Genomic DNA, 13085 nt, shown 5'->3' with positions numbered 1-13085 from the left:
CCAGAGGGGAGGAGTTTAAAAAGTTTTTATCCTGGATGTGATGGAAATACATAAAGTCCCTGGATTACTACAGATCGTCGATGGAGTGAATATTCGCACCAATGATCTTTTCTGCTACCACGATTGCCTGTTGGACTCTGGTCATGTCTTGTTTTAAGTGCAGAAGAGGATTATTATATTTTTTGTGTTAAGTTAAACGTCCTAAGTTGCGACAGAAGTTATGACCTCTGCTGGGCCTTTATCTAGACAGTTTCTCTATTGGAGGTTCACAACCAGTCCAGAGAGATAGTGGATCTCAAGAACCCGGAGGAATAGAGGTTGTGTTGTTCAGGATGGTGATAATTGAGTGGTGGTGGGCATCTCCTGTACACTGTCATCTCTACAGTCTTTTGCATGGCCAGCTGGAGATGGTACTGACTGTAGCTACTATTCTACCTGTTGTTCCACTTTGAGCAGATTCATCACTGTCATAGATCAAACCAATGACGGTGGTGTAATCTGTGAACTTAGTAATTCCTTACCTTAACAGTTTGGTTTAAATTCCTCCGGAGAGTAATTTTTTTTGTGAGATTTAGGGTTGTATCACAAATGATTACCGTGTGCACTCAATTATTATTACTCTACTATTAGTTTGATGATGAAGGAGCCAGCAACTGTAAATTGAGCAGCGTGCCAAGTGAGATAACTTAGCTTTTAAATATGTTGGTAATATAGCAAAAAACCACTCCATTCTCAGGCAGCAGTGATTTTATATGTACATTTATGATGTCATGGTGGCAGCAGATCTGAATGTGATAGTCAGGATTATCATCCTGCCTCACAAAAAAACGCAACGTTCAGAAACACTAAATAAATCCCTTTGCACATGTTAGTTTTATTATGAGTTGCGGTACCAAATAATTGATCGGACATGTGCATATTGATTGTGGATCAAAGAGTCTTGCACAAAGTTTACCGACTAATGTTAGTGTTCATTCCATTGACTCGTTTGTCTTTGTGACTGTTAATATTGAGTTTTCCTATAGATTTGAGCAGCCACCCCCGCAAGGGACTTGAATAGCCATGTTTTCCCCAACTTGAGCTGACCTTGTATAGACATCTCTATAGGTGGCGATTGTGAAGCAGCTCTTGTGGGATATTAGGCCCTAATGTGTTCATTCCCTCAGAAGCCATCAGTTTATCTTTTGAATGTCATTTATATTTCTCTTGCCATTCCTTGCTCTGTTGTAAAAACCCTTTCCTGCACTCCTCTCTCTCTCTCTCTCTCTCTCTCTCTCTCTCTCTCTCTCTCTCTCTTTCGCCCCACTCCCCCCCCACCAGCCCTATTCTCAACAGTCTATAAATGTAGATCAATACATTCATACTCACTCTCTGGGAGCTTTGCAGGCAGCTCGCCAGATCATATTTTGCCAGTCTGTCTTTATTAGAATGCAGAGCATGTCCACAAAAAGTCCCTGGCACCCTCAAAAATGGAATTATTTGTGTCAAGAGTAATAGTATGCTTTAAAAATGTAAGAGGTTCCTGCTCGCATTTGCATGCGTTTGTTGTTTTACATGTGTTCTCTTGCCCGCTGCAGTTGTTTGTCATAGCCTTCGACGACGGGGAGCCGGTGAAGTCCAACAGCACTTTGGTAGAGATCACTGTCCTGCAGCCTTCCCGCATCCCAATCTTCACCCAGGAGGAGTACAGGTAAGTCCCCCTGACACACTGTTGATGCAGCTGCCTCCACATGTAACTTCACACACCAAAGAGCAGCTCAGACAGGGAGAGACACTGAAAAAGGCAGCAGAAATTGGACGAGAACAGCTTCACACACATTTACATCTTGCGGGCACATATTCCATTCAGGCTCTCTAATACTTTGGTTAATATTTAATCACTTGATGAATTTTAGATTTCACTTTGAACTGGCTGCATGTGCATTTATTATTCTGTAACAATAGCTGTCTTGTGCATTATTGCGTCCTTGTCGTCAACGCTCGGTCAAGTGACTCCAGCTTTGGCACCGTGTCGCCATCTCGTCATGCTCTCGTCTCGCTGCATGACTGATACAGGTTTTATGTGTAAATATATATTAGCGCTTCAAGGTAGATCCTGCATAGCATCACTGTTGTAAACCATATTTGTGGGAATACCCGGGCTCACCTCCGAGTTTATTGAAAGTCTCTTTTGACAGGATTTAACAGTTTTGAACTGTTAGACCTGCAGAGATAAGAGACGAGGAAACATAATTTTTGCTGTTTTGCAATGACTGACTACTTCACATGTTATTTACTAGTGATATTGGCCCAAGGCTGCGCATGGTTTTCCCTGTGCATTATGGATGCCATAAGTCAGGAGGAGGCCAAGAAATGTTTCATAATTACAACAAGCCCTGCGGATTATTAACAAGGCAAAGAAAACTGCTTTGAAAAATCTCGTGTGATGATGAAATACCGTCTCAGTCGCTGTCGATTATGTCGCGCTGCAGTATCTCGGCATCCTCGCCGGATTGGGAGGTTCCAAGGCCTGATGGCAGTTACCTGGCACAATGCAGTCACGGGACGCTTAAAGAAAAGCTTGCTTTAAGTGGATTGATTTACGAGCTTGTGTGTCAGTCGTAGAGTTCAGAGCCTTGGCAGAGTGGAAGGGAGTTTGATATGCTTCTACGCATAAGTCCGGGGATGTAAGTCCTGCCCGACCTGTCAACACCTCACTTGGAGTGTTGTGTCTGTGTTTTTGCGCAGGTTTATCGTTCTGCCCATCACACTGTCGTTGGTTAATCTTCAACTGAGTGAGTGTGTGGCTGCAAGTGTGTATTTCCTTACACGGATCAGTGTGTGTGCGTGCGCTTATCACGTAAATGCTTTCCTGATGGTTTATAATCCAGCACTTTGTGTGTGTGCTCACGTTCTTCTGCTGCTCAGCTTTATCCAATGATTGATACACAGGAACAGCGGCGTAGCAGCTGAAAGGCCATTGATTAAAGCTGTGAATGAGCGGTCTGTCTGAAACACGCACAGAAGGTCGGGACCACAGGCGCAGACCTCTGTAGGGTGTCACATTGACAATGCTCACCATACACAGTGGCAGGCCTGCTGTAAATTATGAGCCATGAAAGCATTAGCCAGGTGCTCGAGCCTCTCCTGCTGGACAAGGTTCTCTCCAGTGGAGAGTATCCAATCTGCTCACGCTGCAGTGAACTGTCTCCTCCATCCTCGCCTCTCTATCTCTCCACGTTGCTGTCTCCCCAAGGAATCTTCTGAACACAAATCACTCTCTAAACGTCCACAGAAGATCTCGTCTGTCTCCTTGAAGGCAGTTAGTTATAGCAGCAATCAGGTAAGCCATGCCTACAGCTCCAGCGCACACAATTAAAACAACCCTGCAGGGTTTTGGCTGACTTAATGATTTCTTCTCATGCTTTATGGTTGGTCCTCTCCATCTGTCAGAGGGAAAGGAGGGGCTCCCAGCCATTGTTGGCTAACATAAATAGCTTATGCTGTAGTGGTTACTGTAACAGCATGTTGCCACTCGCTTTTTCAAAAGTACCATTATTGAATCAAAGACAACTATGGTGTTTTATAATTTTTCGGGGGGATTAACCAATTGTTTGGCCTAACACACTAAATTAAGTAATATTGTTGATGGCAATGCCCAGGAACATTTAATAGTTTTTGTGGGTTTTTTTGTTATTATTCCTGACCCCACAAGGAATAATCACGCAATTTGGCAGCTTCAGACAGTTTTAAGCCTCTTAGCTTTCTTTGTTTCAGTCCCGCAGACCAGAAGTACGCTGTATGACTGAGTCTGACTGGCCTCATCAGCCTTCATCCATAGTAATACTATGTAAGTGTATGCAAACTGCTCAGCATGAACTGGACAAAACAGAGTGAAAATAAAGAGAAAACATGCTGACATGTTCCGTAGATGGTAATAGACTAAAAAGAAAAACACCGCTTGAGTCCTTCATAAACATCTACTGAATATGTGCAAAATGTGGTTTAAACAGATGAAGAAGCCGATGCTTGTATTTCAGGAAAGAATGGGAACCTTTCTGAGGTTATAGACATTTGTCTCCATTAAATTGATGAATATGTTTGTAATCTTTCAATTACTTGTGAAAAACAAGTCATAATTTATCCAGCGCTCTCTCATTTCACTCAGGAGAATCCACTCTGACATTGACTAGATGATTGTGTTGAATAAAACATTCTGTTTTTGTTGTTATTTGTTAATGATTTAATTTAACATAAACTGACGGTTTCTGGGAAACAGCTTTGTATTATCTGCTCAACCCTACAGATCAGGGCAGTGTTCATTTAAGTGAAAAGACACTTTTTATAATGCCCTTCTGATTGCTTTTTTCCTCTCAAGATTAATTTTTTTACCTTGTTCCTCTTTCTTTTCTGTCATTTTTTTGGGTTTGTTCTGTCCACTCATCCATTGCTTCCTGATATGTTCTGTTGATGTTCTGCTAATGAAGCCTTGGAAGAAATAATCAGTGACTATTTTGATGCAATACATTCCTGCTTTAATCTAAACTAAAGAGAATCATAGGCTCTGTGTCTCAAAATTGCATTTTAAATTTGATTGATGATCGTGGTCAGGCTCAACTTATTGTAAATTAATTACTTTTCGCCGAATCCATTTTTGTTCCATAAAAAAATATTGAGATTAATTACTGTTAATATACACAGGCCAAGACGGTAAGTCCCAGTTTTAAACCACATTGAATGATTTTGTTTTTTTTTTTGGGGGGGGGGGGGTTTCCAGCATGGTACATACAGACACCCTTTAGGGAATTCTTTAATACCATTGTGTGTGTGTGTGTGTGTGTGTGTGTGTGTGTGTGTGTGTGTGTGTGTGTGTGTGTGTGTGTGTGTGTGTGTGTGTGTGTGTGTGTGTGTGTGTGTGTGTGTGTGTGTGTGTGTGTGTGTGTGTGTGTGTGAGAGAGAGAGAGAAAGAACAAGAGATGAGGACTAAGCTGCTATCCAGCACAGAGTCACTATGTGAATCCCCCCTTCTTGTACTGAGGCTACTTCTGGAGCCCGATGCTACAAACCTGCGATCTGAGCAGTTTTCCGTGCTGCTTATCTCGCCCACAGCGCTTCCCCTTCTAAATCTACTCCAAATCACTTGGGACTTTTGCTTCACCGCTCCTGAGTATGTCATTTTGCTCTCCTCCTCGTCTTCCTCAGTTCACCCCCACCTCGCCAAGCTCCCGCATCCCCTGAGTTTCTTCCTCCCAGCTTATATATCTCTCTCTGTCAGTTTCTCACTTTGTCTTCTCTTTTCTTCCCTCCTCATTTTATGGTCAGTAGCCCTTCATTTTCACCTCAGCGAAAAGGGTGAATTCCTGTCTCTGCGGCGTTCTCCAAAGAAATTGGTATTTCTGTGCTGCGTGTCTTAAATCGTTACAACATTACTGTGAATTCAAACCTCACCACAATGCTTTTTAAACACATTTCCCCATCAGATGGATTTCTATATTTGCATATTTGAATATTTGTTTGTTGTCACAATTCTGTCTGGTGTCTTATGGTGGACTGTTGTTTACGGTTGTCAAATATAGCAACGCTTTGACATCAAGTACTACCCTTAAACAACAAACTTCAAACGACTGTACATCTGCCACCCTCCTATCAAAATCATTATTCAGTCAGTATTTGCTGCAGTTTGATCTACAGTAGCTCGCCTGTTGGATTGACCATGCTTTCCTCCCCTGGTGCATCAATTGTAAAAGGATTTCACTTATTTTGCACTTTTCCACTGCTTCAGCAGTCCCCAAAGTGCTTTACATTGTTAATCACATTGAGGTTAAGTGTCTTGCTCAAGGACATTTTCCCATACATGTTGGATCGAAACTCGCAGCCTCACGATTGGAAGATGACCCATCCCACAAACTGAATCAAAGCAGCCTCCAGAGTCTCGATTGCATAAGACCTTGTCGCCAGTTCATGAATTTTCCTTCCTTGAACTATTTCTTTATAGAGACCAGCAACTGCAGCCTGAAAACTCCCTATAAGATCTTAACACCGTCCTTTAGCGATCGCGTTTGCCCTTGTCAAAGTTGAACACATGCCAACACTTATTAATACTAGTCCATAAACTTTGAGAACAAAAGTATTGTTTGCTGTCTAATATATTCCACCCACTACAGGTTGTCACGATGAAGAAATAACATTGCTCACTTCATATATCAGCGGGCATAATGTTATGGCTGATCATTGTATGTTCGCTATGCGATTTTCTCAACCCAAACAAGTAAAACAAAAAGACTGACTCCCTGATTGGTGGACTGAATAATGCTGTGTCGGATTAAAAAAAGACGTCTGGATTGTGACAAAATCTCAGTCATATATGGTTGCATTAACATATATCTTATTATATTAGTGACTGGCACATTGGGACTCTGCATTTCATCAATGTTGGCAATTTCAATAGAAATTGTTTCATGAGCCTCTGATATTTTTTGCCATTTAGATTTTTTGTGTTGTGCAAGAGGGAATATATTCATAGAGAAATCCTCACATACAGCCTCACCGTACAATGACTTCACCTCTGTGAATGTAATATAAACAGAACATCTATAATTAATGCCTTTTAGTCAATTTAGCCTGACCTCAATGCCAGTTGATAGTTGATGTAAGTGTTTGTCTGTGAGCCAGCATTTGCAGTTATTTGTCTTGACTGTGTAAAAGGGAAGTGTTTATAATTCCAAGTGAACATGACTTGTTTATTCTGCCCCACATTACAATAGCTGGCTTGTGTATTGACATGAGAGAATACCATTTGGAAGCAAAATGTCATGACATTATTCCTCTTACGGCGGCTCAACGCAGGGAGACAGCAGATGTTGTGCCATACCTGTTGTATTAACGCACAATCTGGCAATCCTGTGAAGAGTGTTGTTACTGAGCAACACTTTTACTTGTGCTGTTAGCGGAGTAAACAGCAAACACTTGGTATTACTACAGTCAACAACATGACGGGACGCGTGCTTGCTCTTCAACTAATTACAGAATTAGTGACAGTATGGTCAAATTGCTGTGTACACATCTTGTTTGTCGCTGCCCGCATGCATGCACGTTTAAATAAGTGTTTTCTTGTTTTCGGATCACACTCGGCCACCTCTAGAACGTTTGCGTTTTTTCTACTAAATACATCCAGCTCTTCTAAGCTTTGACACATGTCATAACTTTGTTGCGTTTATTGGAGCTTTGGTCATTATTGTGAATGTCAGTGGCAACAATTCAGTCTGGGGATAATACAGTACATATCTCTTTTCTGCAGTTGTTGTGATTTTTATAGATCGTAGTGACTGCCGGCACAAATTTCCTGTGGATGCTCACTGACCACAGCGACTGATTAAATGTTCTCAGTGGTCAGGCTCACAAATGGTTTCACAACACCTGAAGTAAATGGATGTCCTGTGGCTTGTAATCCTGGCCACCCACTACTTCAAAGCCATGTTGCTAATGGAAAACTAATTCTGTATATTAACCATCCAGTTAAAGAGAAAGGCACGGTTTCTTCTTATTTTAGAATAATGATTATAAACAAGAAAACACAAACCTGTGTCCTCCGTCAGGTGAAAAATAGCATTTACCACTTCTAGCTAAGAAAACCAATACATGTATGTCATGTGTCAAATTTCCAATTGAGACAACGCTGTAATTCTCACATAATTAGGCAGATGACATGCTTTCATAGCACACATCTCTTTTACTGGCAGCTGTCTTGCATCTGTTGTTCTGCCAGACATTTCCACAAGTGAAAGAGATGATCTCAGCCTCCTCATATATGCACATGCCAGGCAGTTAAAGGGTTCAATGTAAACCCTACAGTGTCCTCTCCCACACACAGGCACCGTGCCTCGCTTCAAACCTACAAAAAAATAAATAAATAACATTCCCAGTCCTTGCTATTTCTACTTATTTCCTCTAAGTGCTGCCATTTTTTAGCAATATCCTATTCCTCTCTGGTCTGAATCATAGCTGTAAGGTGTGTGGAGCACTTTCATGCCTCTGAAGGGCATGATTGATTTTCAGCTGTAGGTTTGAATTTGCTGCCCTGAGCCTTGAACCACTAAACACCAGAAGTGCACTGACCTTTCACTTGTCTCTGCTAAGTAGGCAGGCATCACTTGGCTGTCTAACAGACGCCAAGTCACACTCGTTGCACACATCCCAAATATCAGATAAAGGTCGATGCCGAGTGCCAAGCAAGACGAGCAGTGTGACCTACTATTAAAGCCTACCGCTAACTTCCCCAATGTCAGTAGCTATAGGGCATGCATGTATAAAAGATAGCGGATGGTGCAAGATATGTGTACGGTTGCCGTTTGGATTGCAGTTGAGCAATTGATCAGCTGAAGCGGTCACCTTTCATTTATCCTGTATTACTGAGATAGACAGGGCATTATGAATTGAGGGACTTTTGACAGGTTCTGAAATGCATTCTATGCATTAAAATCTGACGTCCATTTCAATGTTGCCTTTCCTCTGACCTTTTCTGTTCTTTAACTTAAATAAAGCTGTAAACGAGAGACATCTTCATGCTCAGAATCTCTGCCACGTTGCTCGTCTCCCACCCAACCTTTTACTTTAATAATAATATTGCCTATAAAATTAGGAGAATCTGCATATTGTACTTCAGGCAATCGAATCACCTTTCGAAAGACATTTCCAAGATATTGTTAATGCGTTATTGCTTTATTTAGTGCTCTCTAAAATACCCACCCCAGGGACTTTAAGGATATGTCATCAGTCAGTTTTGGCCCAAGACATTTTAAATTCACCAAAGTTACAGTTTAATGTTACAACATGCCATTTATTTAACATAAGATTTGCAAGAAAATGTTCAAATTGACCTAAACTGCTTATATTTCAAGCGTTGTAGCTTGAAATGTGTCTGAATGGGATATATTTGTCACTGAATTCCATTAGGAGGTAATGACGTATCATTCAGTCTGCAACTTGATGTGTTATTTGCAACAAAGGTTGCTAAACATTATCTCAATTTGTCCATTGTCACTTGTTTTATGGGTGTTGTGAGTAAATGTGGTGTCACATTTTTTTTTCATGTTTTATTGGATTTTCGAAAGAAACAATCAGGTGTCCTTGTGCACTAATTAAGTAAGAGGTGCTTTTCTGAGGGCCAGAACACATTTGCGTTTATGTCAATATATAAGTTTAAAGCTGGAATGTTTATGCACATTCTGAGGAAGTCACCAAAATGGCAATTTGCCTGATAAATGTTTAAAGCAGATGGTTCATTTCCAAACGTGCTCATCGCACATGTAGGACTTAACCCAACCTGACATTAAAGAAAGACTCTTATTAGTGGGTGCTGCTCAGCTCAGCACCCAGCTACGTCCTTTAGATTTATCCTGCATTTCTTCAGGTGCTAATGCCCTCCTGTGTGCACATCCCACAGGTGCCACTGTGGCTGAATAGATAATTTGGACAGGAGCAGTAATTGGACAGTAAAAAGCATGCAGGATGGCATCGGCACCTACATGGCACCTTGTGATATCGCTCTGAAGCTGGCCCTGTTTAGATTGCACATCATCTGCCAGCATCCAAACATTCCCTCGTCCAGATCTCCTCTTGTGTGCGAAATGACCCAGTGAATGATATGTGAAGCGATGTCCTGTGGGCCGACATGGCTAAGCCGACTCCCCGCGCGTTGCCTGATCAGTAAACGTTGCTTCTCGAGCATAGGTAATGCTTTCCCTCTTGCCCTGCAGAAGGAAATCTTGATGAAAGCCTATTTCCTGTCTTGTAGGACTCTGGTAAGGAGCATACTGTGGGTATAAAAGGAATCTGGGGTCTGGCAAGGACAGATAAGATAAGCTATCGAAACTGGGGCTTGGAACAATATTCTTTCTTGTGTATCGACTTCAGCGAGGAGCGCCGTTGATCATTGTAGCTGAAAATGATGCAAGTGGCACACATTTAATATTGAACTGAAATAAACAAATTCCAATGGTAACCAATAAAGCTATCTTAAATTATCTATAACTGCTACTAATGTATCATATTTGGGGGGAATTTGGCTCATTTTGGCCAAACAGTATGAGAACAGGGGGCTGCATGGAGCCCACAGGCCGGCAGTCGCCCATCTCTGATTCACTAGGTACAGCAACACTGAATTTCTGAGATCTGAGAAAACCACTCAGCAATCATGACTCAGAAGCTAATAAACATTGTTTGTAAATATTAGCAAGTGTTTGAATTTGTTTTACAAATGAGAGCATTTGCTGGGGGAGGTGATGTGTCTTTCATTTATACACAAATTCACGAGCAGCTTTTACTGGAACAGATGGGAAATAAACATTATTACAAATTCAAACTGGCAACAGTTTTTTTTTTCTGATTGTTTTTTTCGATTAACTTAATGCAGAAAAACTTAGTAAATCGTGATTACTCAAAGATATGAATGAAAATGTGATTGAGAGACGTGTGCGTATGTTGACTATTACGCACAAGGGCATTCATTTAGATTATGTGGTTAATCAGTACATTTTGTAGCCGTGTTTGCTTCTTTGCATTCAAACAGATGTAAATATTTTAGCAGTGTTTGTTTTTTTGTTTTTTTCCAGGAGTTTACATTCTGTCAAAAATGTTTTTCCTTGAATTAATTTTTATGTTTTTAGCTCAGTCAGTTTCCACTGGTGAGAAAATCCCTGTTATAAAGTGTCAAAAGTCAAAGCACATTTCGGTAAAAGAAAATGCACAGCTGTGATATTTGCATTGCTTTGCTTTGCCGTGCTGCCGTGGTTAATGTAAATATGTGCTTCTATTTTCATAAATGCATATGTAAACATTTCCATTACATGCTATACTGGTGCCTCTGAAGTTCAGAGATGAAATATGAGTTCACCTAAACCAAAAACAGACACAATTTTCAGTTATCTCTCCTGGTGCCTGGCAAGTTGCTGTTGTGAGTTTTGAGTTTAGACGCTGGATCTTTGTTTTAGATTTCTGCTGCTTCGAAAAACTCGACAGCACAGGGTTTTTTTCCCCCCAGAAACATTGTCCTTCTCTCTAAATAATCCACAAATATGGCTGTGAAAAAAAATGTCTTTAAGGTTCTGTACATACTAGATAGATAGTGTGCATGCTTAAATATATGCATCATACAGAATAATTTTTTTTATATATATAAAGCCAGCATACTGCAGTGGAGTTACAATCAGCATTTTCAATTCTGGCTGACAGCAGAGTTTTTCAGAAGGATTTCCATGATATCCATCCAACCATCTTCTGCATCGACTTTGTACAAACTTGGGTCACTTGGAATTAAAGTTATTCTAACTTACGTGGGCAAAGGGACACTGGGTAGTTTTTGTGAACCAACACAGGAAGATACATGGACACACACACACACACTAAAAGCTTACTGCAATCCTGCAGGTCTTTAATCATATGTTTGGTATTTCAAGAGAAAAAGGGAATATCCTAATATTCGTTTTACATTGCCTCAAGTCTCTTAAATCTTGTGTTCAAACTGGCTGCATCAGCTGATAAGTATTTTCTGGTTCTTAAACAATGACAATAAACTTTATTCTACTTTGTATTCTGATTAGTAAAAAACATGAAAACTCATTACAAGGCCCCGAGCCTTAATTTAACCAATAGTGTTATTTCAGTGAGGCGACACTACCGACCACTGTCCCACAATGCCTCCAATGTCTGTGTGACTGTGAAATTCAATGTATAGTCTTGTGTGCAATTGTATATTGTTTGTAAAGTCTGGCCAGAGGAAATGGCTCTGTAATACCTCAGCGTTCAGATAATGCACCGTGTTCCAAACCTGTTTGAATATCTGGAGTGTTTTCTGGATATTGGAATAGACCTTTCTTATCTCATCATCCCTCCTTTCTACCGTCCCACTCCTTCTTCAGCCTCGACAAATATAACTATAATAATAAAACCTTTAATCTTTAAAGTTTTCCCTGAAATGCACTGAAGTTTGATTTAAAAGTTCAATATATATAGTTCTGTATAATGTTACATTAAATTATGAATATGGGGAAAACCTTTATCTCTGTGTAACCAGAATGTTTATGAAAGGACATATAAGTGAGCGTCAAGGTAGTCTTTTATTCATGTGAGTTTTAATTCAAATCTTAACAATATGACATCATTTCCTATATTCTAGTGGGGTGTTGAAATAATTATAAGAGTAAACAGTCATTTTAAATCTAATTCTGTCAAGGATTCCAGCGTGAGTCACGACCACAATGAAACTAAAAAAGCAACAATAAAATACTACTCAAAAGACTATTTCCTGTGGAAATGATGCCGTGTGAGTGAACTGACTTTGCCTTGGCTGTCACAATCACTTAGAAACGTGGTCTTAATAGAGAGCATGAGTCACAGGAGTGTTTTTCCTATTTGTCTGCTTAAGTTTGAAGAGGGGCTGAGATCCTATGTGTAATTTGGTTCAAGTTTGAGGACTCTCTGTTCGTCATTCCCGCAATTTGCTCCCAGGCAGGAACAGAGAAAAAGTCAACACCAGCACGACACAACAACTAACTACCACTCGTGTGCGCATATTCTCCCCAACAGTCATTGAATTAGACTGATTTATAAGTGCAGAACAGAGTGTGCTTCCACGCTCGGGCTGGAATGTGCAGCAGTACATTTGCAAGTTCCCATTTACGGGCATCGGTGCATTGTTTATGATGATGTTTGCTTGTGAGCACATTACAGCTAAACGACTCCTGTCTGGACTTGATGTTAATCGGGACCTTTATACAGCGTTACATTTGCATATCCACGAGGAGGACGCAGGGTTGTAGGCAGGCTTGTAGTCTTGGATTCAGCGAGGTCACTCCCGACCTTCCCCCGGCGTGTCCATCGTCTCTTGTTCTCGTGGTGATGCGGCGCATGAAAGGCGAGCAAAGGCGAGGTGGAAAGATAGTAGACAAGTTAACGTCGGCCCCCGTGGCGCACAACAAGGTTTTAGCGCTGCTGCCTGGCCTCATGAGCATCACTCCACCGCCGGCCCTGGGGCAGAGTGCACACTGACACCTGTGTGCCGCCTGTGCTTCTCAGTGGGATGTCACTCACCTGCCCTCATGTTGACACCA

The 13085-nt window shown here is 41.0% G+C and overlaps 1 protein-coding gene across 1 annotated transcript in view; it reads left to right on the top strand.

Annotated features, from left to right (window-relative positions):
• LOC308121282 (protocadherin-15-like) overlaps positions 1–13085 on the top strand; it is a gene marked incomplete at both ends in the record, with an annotated part of 142274 nt that overhangs the window by 88334 nt on the left and 40855 nt on the right. The window contains one exon of the mRNA XM_080482446.1: positions 1578–1690. Coding sequence (XP_080338572.1) covers positions 1578–1690 — 113 coding nt within the window. The remainder of the gene's footprint in view (positions 1–1577; positions 1691–13085) is intronic.

The sequence above is a fragment of the Lipophrys pholis genome (genome assembly GCF_963383615.2).
Source record: "Lipophrys pholis genome assembly, chromosome: 15".
Taxonomy (NCBI): domain Eukaryota; kingdom Metazoa; phylum Chordata; class Actinopteri; order Blenniiformes; family Blenniidae; genus Lipophrys; species Lipophrys pholis.
This window is presented reverse-complemented; position numbering and strand designations above follow the sequence as displayed.